Source organism: Canis aureus, chromosome 28 (assembly GCF_053574225.1).
Source record: "Canis aureus isolate CA01 chromosome 28, VMU_Caureus_v.1.0, whole genome shotgun sequence".
Lineage (NCBI taxonomy): Eukaryota > Metazoa > Chordata > Mammalia > Carnivora > Canidae > Canis > Canis aureus.
Genome location: NC_135638.1, coordinates 29,018,628 through 29,037,930, shown reverse-complemented (window position 1 = coordinate 29,037,930; position 19,303 = coordinate 29,018,628). Strand labels below are relative to the sequence as shown.

Genomic DNA, 19,303 nt, shown 5'->3' with positions numbered 1-19,303 from the left:
CAAGAAAAATCTATTAGAAAAACAATCCATGTTTTTGCTCATGTTGATTTTCTCTTTTAATGCTGTATGCCAATCAAATTTCTATCTTGTTTGTTACCTTATTTAAGACCATATCCCAGGATAGGGAGAGAAAGAAAGCAATGAATTGGTGGGAAAGCCAAAGATGTTGTTGGGTTTAATTTTCACAAATACCTGTGGGTATGTGTTAGCATCCCTAATTTTACAGACAAGGAAATATGAAGTAACCTACCCCAGAAACCCAGGTAGTAAGTGGCAGAAATGGGTGTGTATCTGCCTCACCTCTGTTATTGTTAGGTTTACAAAGTTGATTTATCATGATTATTATACTTTTCTTCACCACCAGATTCCAGATGATATGGTGGCATTGTCAGTATAAATTTTGATATTGAAAATAATGCTGCCCTTCCATCTCAGCTGATCACAGAATATTGTTACCTGTGTGGGATTCCAGATTGTGTCTTATTCCAACATGGATATAAATTGTACATTTGGGAGAAATGGTTGAAGAGTCATTAATCCACAAGCATGGGAATTCTGTTCACAAAGAGTGCCTTTAATGGGAAGATCATGTTGTTATTGGGAGAATGGCTAGGCCACGTTACACCACGGACAGTTCATCCCTAAGTTGTTTCCATGAATGCTTCAGTTTGAAACTACCACTGGTGGCCAGGATTAATTCTGGTATGAAAAGCTAGAAAATAAATATGGCATTCATGTTAATGAAGATGTGCCTCAGAAGGCACCAACTTTTCAGTGGCCGTGAGAAGAGTGCTGGATCAGAAATTCATACTGACTTTTCACTGAGCAGGGAAAGAGCTTTCTGATTGCAGGAGGTTTTCTCTCGACTCACCCACCAGTATTCTTACTATTAGCTGTCTTTGTTGGCTGAAACAATAACCAGTAATGCCACTAAAATTCAATCCATTTCAAACTAACAGACATTTTGGAGCACTGAAACACAGATGGTAAGTTACTGCCATTTCTGCAGACAAATAGGGTTTATCACAGCTGAATTTAAAGAATTAATCACCCTTATGGAAATGGTTATGGTAAAGAACCATGCAGAATAGCAATGTCTATAGGCGAACTTCTAACTTCTTAGAGTGGAAAATGAAAGCTCATAAAATATGCTCCTTTGCTTAACTCTTCTAGTCCCTGCTGCCCACCGCACACCCCTATCTCATACCAGCCATGCTGAACTATTGTGTTTTCCAAAGACCACATGCTGTGTCTTGTCTCCTCTGTTTGCACACACTGTACCTCCTACCTGGAATGCCCTGTTCTCCTTACTTTCTTGGAAAACTGTTAATAATGATTAGGCATCTGCCTTCAGCTCAGGTTGTGATCCCAGGGTCCTGGATGGAGCCCCATGTCAGGTTCTCTGCTCAGGGGAGAGCCTGTTTCTCCCTCTTCCTCTGCTGTTCCCCCTGCTTGTGTGTTCACACACAATCTCTGTGTCAAATAAATCAATAAAATCTTTAAAAATAATAATAATAATGCTTCCACTGAAGGGTCATCCTTTAGGAGCCTTGCTTGAGCATTTTGCTCCAGGATAAATGCCTCCTCCCCTCTGCTCCTGTGGATCCTGGTGACACTTTCCACCCTAGCACTCTGCACACCCACAATCCTCACTTGCAGGCCTATCTCACTCCACTCACCAATGTCCTCCTGGCAGGCTCATTGCACCTACCCATTGCTGTTTTCGAGGTCTCTCCTGGCATGTATGGGGCTTTAAAGATGCTCAATACTTAAGTGAACAAAGAATAAATGAATTAAAGGTTATTGGATAAAATTATTTTATAAGATGGACTGGGGAGTGATTTCTTACAAGAGCACACCTACAAGGGATCCCTGGGTGGTGCAGCGGTTTGGCGCCTGCCTTTGGCCCAGGGCGCGATCCTGGCGACCCAGGATCGAATCCCACATCCGGCTCCCGGTGCATGGAGCCTGCTTCTCCATCTGCCTGTGTCTCTGCCTCTCTCTCTCTCTCTCTCTCTCTCTGTGACTATCATAAATAAATAAAAATAAATAAATAAATAAAAATTAAAAAAAGAGCACACCTACAATAGTTCAATAAGAGAAACTGGCCTTATAGCCTTGCTGATCCCAATCTGAGCTTAGTTGAGGATTTACATGATAAACTTATTATGGGCTGTTCTGCCTGCATCTACCATTACCTGACTTACTATGCATCTCATTTTTTTCTAAGAAATAGAAAGCTGTGGACACCAGCTACTGTATTTGAGGAGGTCTCATGATAAAGACTATTAGAAAAATGCAGTCAAGTCCCAAAACGGAAGGATAGTAATTCCACTCTGGATACTATTACTGCTGATAAGGTGCAGTTTGATATTGCTATATTTACTTTTAGAACACCAAACAACTTTGTCATATGGTACTTTTTATATTGATTGAAATTTATTTTAGCTTAGTGCAAGGTGTGATATATATGTATTAGTGGATACCAAGGCCAGTTGTAGGGTTTGAATGCACCTTTCGTGTTTCTTTGACTATAGATGAAATGGAGCAGAAAGCATATTGTTCTAGAATCAACTGTTTCTTCCTGTCTGTTTACTCCTATATCAAAAATTTTAAATCTTACAAGAAACTCCAAAATGAGATTCTGCCCTGGAATTGTTTAAATCTTTATTATTTCATGGGCAGTAATTTAATTAAGCAATTTTAAATCAATTTAAATGCAAAAGCATTAGCTAATTTAAATTTTTTTAATAAATAATGACTTTGGAAATTAACTCAAAACTGCTTTTAAAAATTAAAAAGAGGGCAGCCCAGGTGGCTCGGCGGTTTGGCGTCACCTTCAGCCCAGGGTGTGATCCCGGAGGCCCTGGGATCGAGTCCCATGTCGGGCTCCCTGCATGGAGCCTGCTTCTCCCTCTGCCTGTCTCTGCCTCTCTCTCTCTCTCTCTCTCTCTCTCTCTCTCTCTCTCATTCTCTTCTGTGTCTCTCATGAATAAATAAATAAAAATCTTTAAAAATAAATTAATTAATTAAAATTAAAATTAAAGAGAAAGCCAAGTTGTTTTGCTAGGTCCACAGTTTAGTTATTGGGACTTTCATGCAAATGCTCATGTACAAACATAAGAACTTGTGTAACTGGAATCGTTACAGGAAAATTTCCCTTCTATGTCATCATAAATCTCCTTCCTGGGCCGCTACTCAACATGACAGTTAAGAGTGTCCATTTTCCATTTAATTGGTCCTATATTAAATCCCCTCCACCAATTACTGGGTGTGAACAGTTGGGACATTAATTTGCTTTATTTGTACCATAGTTAACTTCATATGTAAAAATCTGACTCAGGTTGTCTTTAAGAATTATATTATGTAATATATGTGACTTGCTTAACATAACCTAACACAGTGTAAGTGCTTAGTAAATGATCGAACTGTTCAATATATCTTTTTTTGCTTTCATTCTGCTTTTTTAGCCATTAAAATGAAAGGACAGGACATTACTCTCTTAAAGTTCTTCTGGAAATTAATACTAAACTCCAGAAACTATTAGAACAATGAGTGAGCAAGAAACCTACTTTTTAAAAATTATAAGTCTAACATACTGTGCATAAAACTGTATCTGATTGATGCACATGTGAATAAATGAATAAATGGCCTTTCTGGTAATTGGAAAACAAGCTCAGGAAGTAAAAATAATTCATGTTATAGACTAATTGCTCAATGAGGAAGAAATAGACTGTAAGACTTTCAAAATTCATTTCAATTAAAAAACACTGAAATATCTTTGTAAAACCATGAAATATTCAAGAAGCTACATGGCTTACATGGGCATTTTTTTTCAGCTTATAGGCTTTATCTACATAAAATAGGATTTAAAATATGTGTACTGAACATAAGCAAAGAACAACAAATAAATAGATAATTATACAGAGAAAAATATATATAAGCTATTTTCTATACTTTATGTGTATCTGGATATATGAACATATAGGTTTGCTTCATGATAACCAAAAGGTATTTCATAAAAAAATGGAGTCATCTCTTTTTAAATTCTTGTTTCAGTTGAATTATAAATAAAATCAGGGATCCCTGGGTGGTGCAGCGGTTTGGCGCCTGCCTTTGGCCCAGGGCGCTATCCTGGAGACCCGGGATCGAATCCCACATCAGGCTCCCGGTGCATGGAGCCTGCTTCTCCCTCTGCCTGTGTCTCTGCCTCTCTCTCTCTCTCTCTCTCTGTGACTATCATAAATAAATAAATAAAAATAAAATAAAATAAAATAAAATCACCCATGTCAAAAAGAATACATATATTGGGGCACCTGGGTGGCTCAGTAGATTGAATGTCCGACTCTTGATTTCAGCTCAGATCATGATTTCATGGGTCGTGGGATTGTGTCCCATGTCTGGCTCTACCCTCAGTGGGGAGTCTGCTTGATTCTCTCCCTCTCTGCCCCCCCGCCATTTACTCATGCCCTCTCTCTCTCAAATAAATAAATCTTTTTTAAAAAAGATACATATGTTGTCCTAATACTTCCTGCCTAGCTAAATGCCTATGGATATGTTTGTATTGCTAGAGAATTATTTCCCTATATCTCTATGTATGGACTTATGTCTCCAGTGCAGGTTGAGGTATATAGTTTTCATCTCATAATAGTCTAAAATTCAGTCATACTAATAATGTTTGTTCTCAACAAACCAATATATTAGAAGAAGGAAGCTTACGATATTGCTTTTAAAAAACCATAACATTCAGGGCGCCTGAGTGGCTCAGTTGGTTAAGCATCTGCCTTCAACTCAAGTTGTGATCTCAGGATCCAGACAGATGCCTGGCTCCCTGCTCAGCAGAGAACCTGCTTCTCTCTCTCCCTCTGATGCTCCCTCTGCTGCTCCCCTTGCTTGTGCTCTCTCTCTCTGTCAAATGAATAAATAAAATATTTTTTAAAAAACCTATAACATTCATATTACACACAACACAAGTTAGTTGCAAAGTACAAAAGAAATTGTTATTCAGATACTTTGCCTGTTGTAGAATTATGTAAATGAAACTGATTTTTGGAAAACTGGAAATTTGGTGAATTGGTCATTTCATAAGTTGCAAAATTTGGTGAACTATTAACTTGCAAATTATTTCATAGTCCTTTTCCTAAGATTTTCTAAAACAAAGCCTGTCATTCAATACATAAGCATCTCAGCTCTGGAGTCAGATAGTTAGATTTCCTCTCCCAGCTACGACACTAACTAGGTGATCAAAGGATTACTCTCTTCTTTAGTTTAGTGTGATGACAGAAAACTTGATTTATATCAAGTACTTAGTATAGTATCAGGAACATACAAAGTGCTTAACACAGTACCAGGAACATAGAAAACAGCAGAGTAATATAATAACTCATGTTATTGTTAGGAATTTAGCAGCTGACACTTGAAACCTACTCAACTAATAACCATTTTATCTTTGAAAGTTCACAAATGGCATGAGTACACTTCAATCACTGAATCTGTGCTGTGATTTTTTTAAATAGATTTGTTTTATTTTGCATTTGTTGTAACTGCGAGTGGATTATCTTTTCTAAAAGAATACTTAAGCATTGAAGTTTGAAGCCCTAATAATTAAGAATTATATGGTTTTGCAATTACTTTTGTTTATTTCCTTATGTTAGTCTTACTTTCTTTTATGTCCTTTTTTAAACTTTTATCATTGGCTTCTTTCTCATGACTTAGTGGTCTGCACTGCTTTCTCATTCTAATAGACTCATAATTAGATAAATTTAGAATGAAAAATGTCAGATGCCAGATGCCATCTTAAATTAGCAACAGCTTTAAAATTTGTTGTGGCTATTGTGACTCAGTCAGTTTGCAAAAAGTATACATTGAGGATGAAGGTTAGCAATTTTCAGTATCCATGGGACTATTTTGTGTGTTTTTTTTTAATTTTGTGGTTTATAAAAGTGTATTCCAAGGCACTTGGCACATTTTTAAAACTGTCTAAATCCGTTCATACCAGAAGATTTTACTAACAGGATATTGGCAGCATCAGTAATATCTACAAATACTAAAGCTTCACTATATATTTTAATTGTGTTAATGTTTTAATGTATATGCCAACTTCTCTAAATTTCCAGTGATTTGGAGCCTTAACTCATAATTATAATTGCACTATTCTTAATAACAAAAGAAAAGCAAAACCTCTCCAGAAAGAAAAATAAGATGTTGATGTGACATCAAATGTAACCAGTTATAGAACTACACCACTGGATGAGATCATTTTGATTATTTTGAAAGCCTTTTGAAAATCACAATTAACAGAAAGACAAATGTAAATTAAATTTTATGAGTAGTTCAAAGCTTCAGATAAGGTTTCCAATTGGAACATGGCTATTTTACACAGATTTAAAATTTGTAATTTTATTATATAATACAGCATAGAATAAACTAATGAAACTATTTCAAGAATTATTTTAATTTAAAAAAGAATTATTTTAATTTGGCAATAGCATGTGATTAAAACCACTGGTAAAAAGCAGTGATTTAATTAGTGTGTCTACTTGAGAAATTTAGAATTTATAGATTTTTGTGGTAAAGGGAATGAGAAAATCATTGTATTGTGTTCCCACAGTAAATTCTATCCTCAGTCATCCAAGCTATTCCATATGTTAGTTCTATATCTTAGTTTCATCAATGACTGGGTGCATTGCACCCTAAGACCCTCTCCACTGGTGAGTCTTGATCTAAGGCTATCCTGTGAGTAATGGTCAACCTGAATATTAGGCATTTCCTAATATCTAACACACTAATAAAACCAATTAATTGGTAAGGCTAGTGTGTTTGAGTCTGTTGGATGTGATTGGAAGGTATTTTCCCATTATGGAAGTCTGTTGTTTATTTGCTTATTCTTAATCCTATTTATTAGTTTTTGTGTTTTTTTAAAAAATATTTTATATGATTGTATTGGAGGCATACACACACTCTACTCATACTAAAATACTTCAGTGGGAAAGTTTGTTAATTTTACTCCAAACATCCCTTTTCAAACATGATCTTCATTCAGAAATCTGGAAGTGCTGAGTTTTGACTAACATTCCTAAAAACTTGAGAGGTTAGTATTATAACTAAAAGGTAGATAACCCACAGAAAATTTGCATAATTGTATTCCCTAGAAAAGCTAATACTCAGAAAACAGAAATCAAGTCAGCACTTGGATTTAACTTTATCTGCAAGCCAGCAAAGCACTTTAAAAATAAATCTAGCTTTATTGGCACTACTGAAAGCTGTAGAAACTATTGGATTTTTAATTTCTAGATCTTAGGGGACCTCATAAGGAGCACTCTTTTCTGAGCGCGCCCTGCTTCTTCCCAGAAGACTGAGACTTATTGACATTATTATTGATTTATTTAGTATACATGCCTTTCATCTCTACATTATTTCTTCTCTTTCTCCCCCTTGCCCCCTTTCTCTCTAGTACACAGTATGGACTGCCCTCTGGGTCACCTGGAATGTGTTCATTATCTGCTTTTATTTGGAAGTAGGTGGGCTCTCTAAGGTAAGTTTATTATGCTTTCAAAGTACACTTTAAAAAGAGTACACTAATAAATAATTATCATGACTATATGTGTGTGTGTATGTATACACACATACACACACACATAAACTCTCTCTCATATATAGAGAGTAATCTAACATTACAAATGTAATACTAATCAAAAATAAGTTTGGATACTGATCAGGGAAGAATGATCTTGGGAGCATGTTAAATTAATCAACTCCACAACTATTTCCTTACGCTTTGGTTTGTTAAGCTCTGGTGGAACTCAGCTTCCAGTGTATTCTAATGTCCAGTTTAAAAAGGCCTAATGTCACAGTGACAACAGCTCCAAAGGTTAAGTGAAAATGGTTTTGAACATTCTTGTATTTAAAGGGGAAAGGGGGATTAATGAAAATGTTAACGGAATAAATATGAAGAGCAAGTTGCTATCTTTGCTTGAATAATGATCCTGGGGGAAAATATGTTTGTGACATATTTTCAGTGTGAAAATATTGAAAAACCGTGAAAACTTCATATGTGGAAGTGGAGGATACATTCACTAACAACTAAGTACATCTTGAAATTCTGATCAGAGGAGAGTTGTCTTGATGCAACGTGTTGCCATCCTCACTTCTGTCTATGATGAGTGTCAGCAGAGCACACAGTTTTCACTGTGACTCCTGCAGAACTGGCTTTTGACTGCCATCCGAATGTAAGAGCATCTTGAGTAAAGTTTCTAGCTTTGTTTTTCATACATTTTTCTCATAAACCAGCACAGCCTTTACTTGCAGAAATCATAGGAAGAAAGGTAACAGTATAATTACATAGAGAAGAAAGGTAACAGTATAATTACAAAAAGAATGAAAAAGCTGTAGTTTTGCTGTTGTTGTTGTTGTTTATAGATTTCTCATTATCAACTCTATTTGTGCTAACTTATTCTATTGCATGATAGTCTAAAAACTCCTAGGTAACATAATGGTCTTCTAGTAGCATTTGTGGTTTTAGATCTTAGAAAATTTGCCTTGACCAACACAGACTGTTAGGATTGTTAGGCTCCATTGAAGTCCATATGGTAAGAATTTTTGATTCAGCTATGCAGCAAAAATCGCTGAAGGATTTTCTCTGAACCTCCAGAGGTGGTTACTCGTTATTCTACACTATAATAACTTTATAATTAGAACTTGTCATCATTTTCTCACATTGGCAAATGTGTTCAGGAGCCAAAAATGACATTTCTAATACTGACTTTATACTAATGCATGAGCATCTACCTTTAATATTTGTGCCATTAATCACATTTTACCTCTAATTTTTAAGACAGAAAAAAGTACTTAAATCAGTGCCTAGTTATCTTCTGTAACACGCAGATTATAAAGTAATTTTGAAATGCAAATTCTATGAATATAATAATTGTGAATAATAAGTTAAGCATAGCATTTTTCAAACCATGGCATTTTCTATCTTGTAATTTGAATGGTCATTTTAAATCATTACTGTACTGGGCAGTAATTCTCTTCTATTTTCTTCCATATAAACTAATTTTTTGGAAAAAAATAATTAGACCAGAAGAAATTCATCCTATGGAATTGGTATTGTGGTGTGCTAAAAGAAAACTGAATTTCAAATCCTAAGTCTTTTACTCAAATCTTGTCTTTAGCACCTATTATCTATGGGCCCTTAGGCAAATCATTTAACCATACTAAGTTCCTGGAAATTTAAAAATGGGACCAGTTTTGCCAATAAATGGTAGTAATCAGCACTTGTTGAGTATTAAGCATTGTCTTAAGCACATCATTTATGGTAACTCAGGTGAGCTTCAAAACAACCCTATGAAATGATAAGAAGATAATAATATTAGTAGTAGTCATTTATATCAGTCTGTTTTCCCTCCCTGCTTTCCGTAACTGATTTTCTAATATCAAAATGCTCATCAAGGGTTTTTTCCTTCTCGTTTCTTTGGGTGCAAGTTTAAAAACAATGGATGTTCTAGTCCCGGTCACTCATTTTATTATGCATTCAAATACCATTAGGCAAGCAACCAAGTATTTTAGGTCGTGAAAAGTATAGACGACTCCAAAGTGAGCATACTAAAGATTTTCTGGTGTTCTCCTTCTATTAACTGCCTCAAAGGCTGGTAACATTTCCCTGGTTAGCCACAGGTTAGCTTCAGTTGCAATCTGTAGGAAATCTATTCTGAGAAATGGAGCAGAGTTAAGGATGCTTGACACAGCCAAGCACCTTTGCCACTCCTTGAGGTTGGACTCCAGCTTTTATAAGAAATTCATTGTCCATATATGCTGGTATGTACTTTTGAAAGCTCTCTACTTCTTGCTAGTTCGTGAAGGCATTTTTTGGCATGACCCATTTGGATAGATTAATAGAAGTCTCCTTTTGCCTGGATTTTTGCCCAAAATATCCATTCTAAAATAACAAATCTCTCTATTTGGTGTCATTGCAATGACAGAAACCATATAACCATTCTTATTAACTATTAGTGCACATTATAGTGGGCATGAATGATCATCATACATTTGGCCTGTTATGGGGATTCTTGATCTCAGCATCCAAACACTCCTTTCCTTTTTAACTTCATTTGCCAGTCAGCTCTGTACCATATGTTTGTCCCTGGTCTTAAGGGTCCCGATTCTCCTTAGATCTTCTTGATCTTGAAGAAGATCAAGAACTTGAAGGAAATGACTGTTTTGTTTTTAGGGAATGCATACACATATGATAGGGTCAGGGATGATTGTGGGTCTGCATTTATGTGATCTGGAGCCTCGGTTTCCTAGCGCTGATTTTACTGCATTGTTGAAAGAATTAACTAAGATAATGCATATAAAGGACTGAGAAAGGATCTTGGCATAGAGTGAGGTTTCAGTAAAGTGTGCTTCTCATAATTGCCATCAACATCATCATCTTTATTATTATTGAAGAAATTAGCAGACATCATGATTCTCATCCTGAAACCTTCGGGACATGTATTTATTACTATGCAAAGAGCTGTAAAGGGAAAAAAAATGTAGGACTGAGTGACTTGTTTAAAAAATATGTAACAGTCCCTTGTGATAGGACCTCCGATCTGCATATTAACTTCACAGCTGTAACACTATTAATTAAATCCTCTCCTTCAACATGTAAATGGCTTTTTTGAAATACTTCTGCAGTTAGATTCTCCTGGTGTCCCTACTGTTCCTCCTAGGAGAACTTTATGCATCTTTGGAAGTCTCTAAGGCTGTTTTTCTGCCACAGTTTAAGATCACCCAGGGCACAATTAATAAGTTATTGCTGCTTCTTTGGAGGTTGCAAGACTTGAAATCATTTTTTCCTCCCTAGGAATACATTCAGAATGTAAATATGAAAACTCAACTCATTTGCTACATTTAAAGAGACTGAAAAATAAGTCTTGTTGAGGACTCAAGTTGTACTTTCTTTTTAATTCCAAAGGAATTTAAGCTAGGGTCTTACACCATGTTCCTGCTTACTCTAAAGCATACACATGCTTTATATTTATATTCAGCTAATATTTCTTCTAAGCAACTTCTCTTGGAATTTACACATTGTGATCGTAGGGAATTTTGAGTGTGTCCTATTTTAATAGAATTCAAAATGTACATGACAGCACATGAGCATAATTTAGGCATAAAAATAAATATAAACAAACTCTATGAAGATTTATCTTATTAATCATGTGCTTTTGTCAGGGGCCTTTCAAAAACTAATAAACAAGAGGTTGAGGAGAGAGAGAAACTACCCTTTAGTGATTTCTACTCTGTACAGGTGCTTTACATGGCCTTCACACAAAAAGAAACCTACCGTCATTCTTTTCCTCTATATCATGTTTTAACATCTGGACTTTTTTTCCATTGTGACCTGATTTATAGGTATTTTGATTCTTAAGGAAATTTAAGTCATTTCCCCCAATGGCAATAATAGCATTCTTTTTGTTCGTTTTTTTTTTGTTTGTTTGTTTTTTGTTTTTTGTTTTTTTTTACTTAAATTGTCACCCTCTTATATAAGGTTCCTCTTCTCTTGTGAGATTCTTCAGTTGAATATTTCACCTGAGCAGCCGGGCAAGATCAATGAGATAATTCTTCTTTTCAAGGCTTATCCTTATTACCTAGCCTGAATTGTTCCTTTGTACTTATTGGAAAAATTCTCTTTCTTACTCAAGATTCATTTTCCTTCAAGGTTGGATTCTTCCACTAACTGTGGCTTTGGACAGGCACTTTCAAGTAGAAAACTTTTAGAGTCAGTTCAGAGTCAGGTACAGGAGCAATTGCTTAGGAAACAAAACTTCAGTTTCCTTTGGCTGTTTGCAGTCCATCCATTACTTTTTATAAACAGCCTAATCATTTTTATTTCAAAGAATTCTTTTTCAGATGACAGTTTCAAAGTAAATCAATGATGTATAGTATATTTCTTTTTTTATTTAAATAAATAAAATTTACTGAATCTACCATGTACATTAAACTTACATTTATCTTTTCTCTTTCATGATCTCTTCCTATGTGGCCATTTTTCAAAAGGAATCTTGAAATATGATGTTTACAGAGGGGTGAAGCTAGGGCACGAAATATTTTTATTTGAGAATAATGTAGCAGCAGATAATACAGTAGCATCCTAGAAACCCAGCAGAACTATGCCTACATTCAGAACTACAAGAATGGTATCCTATTTGCTATTTCGTGAAGTAAATGTCATATCTGTATCAATGAGACACTTTGGGAATTGCATAAACTCTTTCAGCTCACTAGAATAACAAAATATTTTGGTATCTGAATTCATATATTGTTGCATACTTATCCTGTTATCCAGAAAGAATTTTTTGTCTCTAATATTGCCTGGCATAGGGGAAGGTGGAAGTGGTGGCGGATATCTACCTGGTTATTAAGGATTAATAAAGGAAGAGCCATCACAATCTGCTTCCAGGCATTAAATTGATATAAGACCCAAAGACTTGCAAATGTTTATTTTTATGTTTGGTTCCTTCTGTTTCGTTCATTTTTTATGTCTAAACTCTTTTCTTCCAAAATAATATAATTATGCTCTTAAAAAAATAGCAAAGCAGCATAAATATAGTTATGCATGTCTTATTCAGAAAGACTGAAACTATACTTTTTCCTTTGGCATGGATCTAAGTGAACACAACTTCTTAAAATAGCATTTTCAGTGTCCTTCTTTGTATAGGAAAATGGCTGTTTTCCCCTGTAGCTTATTTTCTACGTAAAGAAAATTATAACCAAGTTTAAACTTAGTACTTTGTTTCTCATAAATTTCATCAAAGGGTAACATTTTGAAGACATTTCCTCTAAAAATATAATCTGCCTCTATGTTGTAGTCCAATAACATATAGAAACTATAACATACTGCTAAATAAATGCTGCGGGGTGGGTGATGTTAGGAATTTTTAATCAGAAATTTGTGTGATTATCTGATGCCCTTCTGTATGGGTTCAAACAGTTTGTTGTTGTTTTCAAAAAAGCAGATGGATATGTTATTTTATCAACAATAGCTCTATTGTATATGATTTGAGTGACTATATTGAAAAGGCCTAGGCAAATATAATTAGAAAACTACACAGAAGTTTTGGTTTTGAGTGGTTTTGGGGGGTATTTTATAGTTTATTCTTCTTATAATGAAAATATGCCTAAGATCAATTTTTGAAGAAAGCTAGACATGGTACCTGTATACCTAGATTATTGTCTCAACTCATTGGATTATAATTTTTAAATAGTTCTATTTCTTTAGAGTGAGTGGTCTCTCAACTATTTTGTTTCAGACCTTATTTGCATTCCTTGTTACATTGTATATAGATTCTGTAACAGATTTGGTCATTAAAATTTAGTCTCGTGTCTGATTCAAATCTATTGTGCTCTCACCAGAGCTAATCATGCTTAAGGTCTTCACATATCCCTCTCTCCTCCCTTCTTGTGACTCTGCTCCTCTGATGGAAGAGACAAGAAGTAGTCAACTTCTTACGTAGCCATCCTAGAGCTGATGCTGGAGATTGCAGACATTCTGACCTCATTGTGGCCTTAGTCTTTCCAGCTTCTACTACTGACCTCTGCCTATGTGACACTCTTCAAATATGCCTAATTCTCCCTAAATTTGATTAAATGATATTCATTTTTAAATCATTTTGTTTATTCATTTGAGAGAGAGAGAGAGAGAGAGAATGAATAGGGGGAGGGGCAGAGAGAGAGGGAGAAGCAGACTCCCCATGAGCAAGAAGCCCAACACAGAGCTCTATCCCAGGACCCCAGGACCATGACCTCACCCAGGCACCCCTAAATGATATTTATTTTTAACAGACCTATAATTATCCCAATATCTGTAATGTTAAGCCATTGGTTTCATAAGTTAAACCATTCTGAGTTGACCACGCCTGCTGAATTTCCATGTAAGCATTATCTTCAGGAAAATTCTGGTGCTGCAGAGAAACCACACTCTTTAGCTAATAGTCAAATGCTTTGCTATGTTTTTAAAGACAATTTAAAGTAGCTACTGCAGAATTTTTTATGCAGTCAGTTGAACATAAGACATTTTAGAACAATGTGTAGAATGAATAGAACATGAGTAAATGCCATTAAGATTTTAGATTTTCTTGCTGTGATGTTAATTAGTTTGTTGTGAAGACACAATCTCTTTGTTATGAAATGTCAATTAAGAGTATAATCCTGGTGATGAAGAATTTCAGGTGACATTTGCAGCTTTCACAAGATTAAAAAGAGAGCCTGATTAGTTGCATTTACTTACTTTTTAAAACCAGCATAAACCATGGTGTAGTTCATAAAATAAAATAGCACTACATAGCCAAATCGTAACTAAGGAACATTAAGCTGAAGGGCCCTGTACAAAGAGAGGAGCCTATGATAACAATTACTCAACACTACTCTCAGATGAAGGCAATCACAAGCCATTTACATGCCTTGTTTCAAATTTTCCTATGTGGGATCCCTGGGTGGCGCAGCGGTTTGGCGCCTGCCTTTGGCCCGGGGCACGATCCTGGAGACCCGGGATCGAATCCCACGTCGGGCTCCCGGTGCATGGAGCCTGCTTCTCCCTCTGCCTGTGTCTCTGCCTCTCTCTCTCTCTCTCTCTCTGTGACTTTCATAAATAAATAAAAGTTAAAAAAAAAAATTTTTTTAAAAATGTAGATTTAAAAAAAAAAAAAAATTTTCCTATGTAACCTGTAGGGGGTAAATCACAGATAACAATGATAATATCTAAAAAGTTGTCTTTGCACAGAGAAAGTTTCTCTTGTGCTGTGATGGTATAGGGAATTATGTGCCCGAAGCCTCAGACCGATTGGGATCTTGAACACAAATGCCCCTAGAAGTATCTATGCATCAATTTGTCTTGTCCTAGCAGCCACTGGAAGCCCAGTTTTGTTCTATCAGCTGCCATGGCACAAGAGTTCTGGATCCCTGGCTCAGAAATGATAAGCTTTGAGAATTCAGGATGAACAGGATGATAAGGAAATCAAACCAGATATATAGGAGAAGATGTGAAAAAAAGATTGATCAGGAGATTATTGTCATAGATCAGAGGTAGGAAGGGGAGGTATGTTTTGCTTTCTCTTGATGCAGGGAGTATTAATAGAATGACAATTCGAAAATCCTTGGAATGACATGCCCTTTAGTATGAAGGAGCTTCCAAGTCATGTCTGCCCACCTGCAGAGCCGAATGGGATGCTGCCTGCAGCATGCACCAGCCCAGAGTCAGGAGGCATAAGCAATCTCAGCCCTTTATGTCTTGAGGACTGACAGAAGAAAACAGAGAAAAAGTGCCCAGAGCAAAGATTGCCCAGAAAATGAGACAGAATGGGTGGTCAGCACAGCCCACAGAACAGAGGCATGGGAAGTCAGAATGAAAAGGGAACAAGCATCCAAGTGTCTAGTAATCAGGGATGAGCTTCCACCCTTTGGAAGCTCTCAGCACTAATCACCCTCTGCCTGTTTGCTGATCCAGGAATAACAGAAGTACAGCAGCAATACAATGTCCAGTTGTGTTTCTGGGAATCAGTGTGCTTGTGTGCTACAATTAGGAATGTTGATGCAGCTAGCACTCCGGACTCCCTGAAAGCTTGGCTCTTTTGGGGGGAAACTTTCAGTTTACTACAAAAACCAGACCAAATATTTCAAATTCATATAAAAGATGAAGCTGAAGGAAAAGTAAAGGTATTAAACAAGTAATTCTACTTTATTCTTATAGCAGCTGGTTTGACTCAAGGTCTCTTATTTATGGAACCTGGATATCAGTAATTCTTAATTTTTTAAAAGATTTTATTTATTTATTCATGAGAGACACAGGGAGAGAGAGAGGCAGAGACACAGGCAGAGGGAGAAGCAGCCTCCATGCAGGATGCTGGATGTGGGACTCGATCCCGGGTCTCCAGGATCACGCCCTGGGCTGAAGGCGGCGCTAAACCGCTGAGCCACCCGGGCTGTCCCAGTAATTCTTAATTTACTAAAAGTATTGAAATTTTGAAAGCACACATTTCTAAGATTAAAATTAGATGGAAGAGATGAAAAGTGAATGAAATTTAGATAACTGAACATTTAAAGGAAGGATATCCATTTGTTAAATTAACTTCCAAATGGGAAATCAATTTCCATGAAAATTATGTCATTTTCCTCGTTTTCTAGGTTTTCAACTATATTCATCTTCTATTCATGATTTTGTAAAAAAATGATGGCTGAAGTTTCTGGTTACTTTCTGTTATCTATTCCCCCTTCTTCTCATCAAGAGTCAGGAAAAACCCTGCTTTTGTTTGAGACAGAAGTGCTAAAAAACATGTATCTCTTTGTCCCTGTAAGAGTAGGTATGGTCATCTAAGTTCTGGCCACTGAGATAGAAGTAGAAGAATTATGGAGGACTTCTGGAAGGCTGCTAAGGAATTAATACAGTTTAGAAACAGCTCCAAACTCAGTAACTTAAAGCATACACATCTTACACTTAATACAAATCTTACACTTCTGTGGGTCAGAAATCCTATGAGTCTCAATGGACTAAAATCAAGATATCAGACAGCTACGATGCAAACCAGTATGGGAGTTCCTCAAAAAATTAAAAATTGAACTACTATATGATCCAGCAACTCCACATCTGGGAATATATCTAAATGAAATGAAACCACTGTCCTACAGACATACTTGCATTATTTGCACCCCCATGTTCATTGAAGCATTATTTTTTTTAAGATTGTATTTTATTTATTCATAGAGACAGAGAGAGAGAGGCAGAGACACAGGCAGAGGGAGAAGCAGGCATCATACAGAAAGCCTGACGTAGGACTTGATCCAGGGTCTCCAGGATCACGCCCTGGGCTGCAGGTGGCACTAAGCCGCTGCGCCACTGGGGCTGCCCCTGAAGCATTATTTATATCAGTTAAGACATGGAAACAATCTTTTTGTCCATTGACAGATGAAAGGATCAAGAAAATGTGATATAGGGATGCCTGGGTGGCTAGCGCCTGCCTTTGGCCCAGGACATGATCCTAGAGTCCTTGGGTCGAGTCCCACGTCGAGCTCCCTGCATGGAGCCTGCTTCTCCCTCTGCTTGTGTCTCTGCCTCTCTCTCTCTCTGTATGTCTCTCATGAATAAGTAAATAAAATCTTTTTTTAAAAAAAGAAAATGTGATATATATCTGTATGTATTTGATATGTGTGTACACACACACACATATACACACACACACACTGGAATATTATTCAGCCATAAAAAAGAAGGAAGTCTTGCTATTTGTGACAACATGATGGACCTTAAGGCCATGATGCTAAGAGAAATAAGTCAGGAGAGAAACACAAGTACCATTTGATCTCACTCATATGTGGGGTCTAAGAAAATCAAGCTCATGGTTACAGAGATCAGATTGGTGGTTGCCAGAGGTGGGGCTTGGAGAGTTGGGGAAATGGGTAAAGGTGCTCTATAGCTACAAACCTACAGTTATAAAATAAATAAGCACCCAGGTGTCTTAGTGGTTAAGCCTCTGCCTTTGGCTCAGGTCATGATCCCGGGGTCCTAGATTGAGTCCCGCATCAGGCTTCCCATGGGAAGCCTGCTTCTACCTCTACCTATGTCTCTACCTCTCTCTGTGTCTCTCATGAATAAATAAATAAAATATTTACAAATAAATAAATAAGTTCTGAGATGCCATTTACAAAATGATGACCATAATTGACAGTACTGTATATTATATAGTTGAAGTTACTAAGAGAATAGATCTTAAACATTCTCATCTCAAGAAAAAAAAAATTTATTACTATGTGAGGTCATGAATGTTAAACTAAATTTATTGTGGCAATCATTTTGCAATATATATGTCTATCAAATCATCATGTTGTACACTTTAATTGTATACAGTGTTATATGTCAATTATATCTCACTAAAATTAGGAAAAATAAAGTAAAATCAAGGTATCAGCAGAGTTGTATTCCTTTCTAGATCTAGGAAGAAACTTTTCCTTCTCTTATCCAGCCTCTAGGGCTGCCAGCATCCCATCCTCCATCCTGAAAGCCAGTGATGGCAGTTCTAATCCTCATTCTGGCACCTCTGATTTTTCACTGCTGGGAAAACTTCTCAAATTTTAAGCATTCATGTGATTAGATTGAGCCCACCTGGATAACATAGGTTAATCTCAGCATATCAAGATCCTTCAATCACATCTGCAAAGCCCTTTTGCCACAGAAGGTACCATAATCATAGGTACTGAGGATTAGGACGTGGACATATTTGGGGGCCCTTATTCTGCTGCCACACTGATGGTAAACCATCTAGAATTATGAGGTGACCCTGGGGATGTTAACCGTGAGTGAGAAAAACAGAATAAAAAGTAAAAAGGAGCCTTGGCAATCTAATAACTGTGGAGTTTCCATACTACCCTGAGCTGCCTATGACCAGAATTCTTTTATAGCATAAAATGTGTTTGGGAGCTTGGTATATGCAGCTGAAAATAATGTCTAACTAAACACGTATAATTCTAAAGATAATTTTATTTAGTATTTACTTAATTTGAAGCACTGTTCTAGGCGCTAGGGCTGAATTCGGTTCTTGCCCCCATAAAATGTTCTGTATCATAGGAAAAATAGACATTAAATGAGTCATAACTAGAAAATGTCACCAGTGTTACGATAATGAAGGAAAAACTGCTGGCAACATAGAGCAGGGAAACACAGAGCAGGAAATATAGTCTTCACCAGGATCAGGGGAGGTTTCCTAAGGAAGATGGGATGAAGGTTGTGCATACTCAGTAAAGAACAGCATTACGAGAACTAAGCTGACCTTCACAAACACAGATGCTGTTACCGACAAACCATAAGTGAGAAACACGCTTTGAATGTTTAAAATCTCCTGAAATGAATTTGTGTCTATCCACCCACCTCCATCCCACGCTCTCAGACTTTCTTCTGGCCAGCAGACATCAGTGAGATAACTTCTGTGGAATTACAGACATCAGAGCCAAGGTCACTACCTTTGGGAAGTGGTCTTGTAGGGACATGCTCTAAAGAAGGAAGCTATCAAGTTAGACCATGACTACCAATGCCCTGGACATGTATGTCTGGGCAGGCACAGTTGGGAGAAGGTGCCAGCCTGCTGGGGATCCTTTTGTGATGATCTGAAGTTAATTTCCCTGTGCATAAGTAGACAAGTGTGTTCCTTAAATGTAAGACTATTGCACTGAACAACCGCACTGTTCAGCTTAGAGCCAGTACTGCTTCAAAAAATATTTCAAGGAAGGCTAAATATGTTCCTGAAAGATCCCATGTCTGCTGCTGAAAGAAAAA

The 19,303-nt window shown here is 36.7% G+C and overlaps 1 protein-coding gene across 3 annotated transcripts in view; it reads left to right on the top strand.

Moving 5' to 3' along the window:
* NKAIN3 (sodium/potassium transporting ATPase interacting 3) overlaps window positions 1–19,303 on the top strand; it is a 617,017-nt gene that overhangs the window by 324,973 nt on the left and 272,741 nt on the right. For all 3 annotated transcript variants that reach the window (XR_013367332.1, XM_077876821.1, XM_077876820.1), the window contains exon 3: window positions 7,454–7,534. Coding sequence is in view for 2 of the 3 variants with exons in the window: in XM_077876821.1 (XP_077732947.1) it covers window positions 7,454–7,534 (81 nt within the window). In the remaining variant the exon portion in view is untranslated. The remainder of the gene's footprint in view (window positions 1–7,453; window positions 7,535–19,303) is intronic.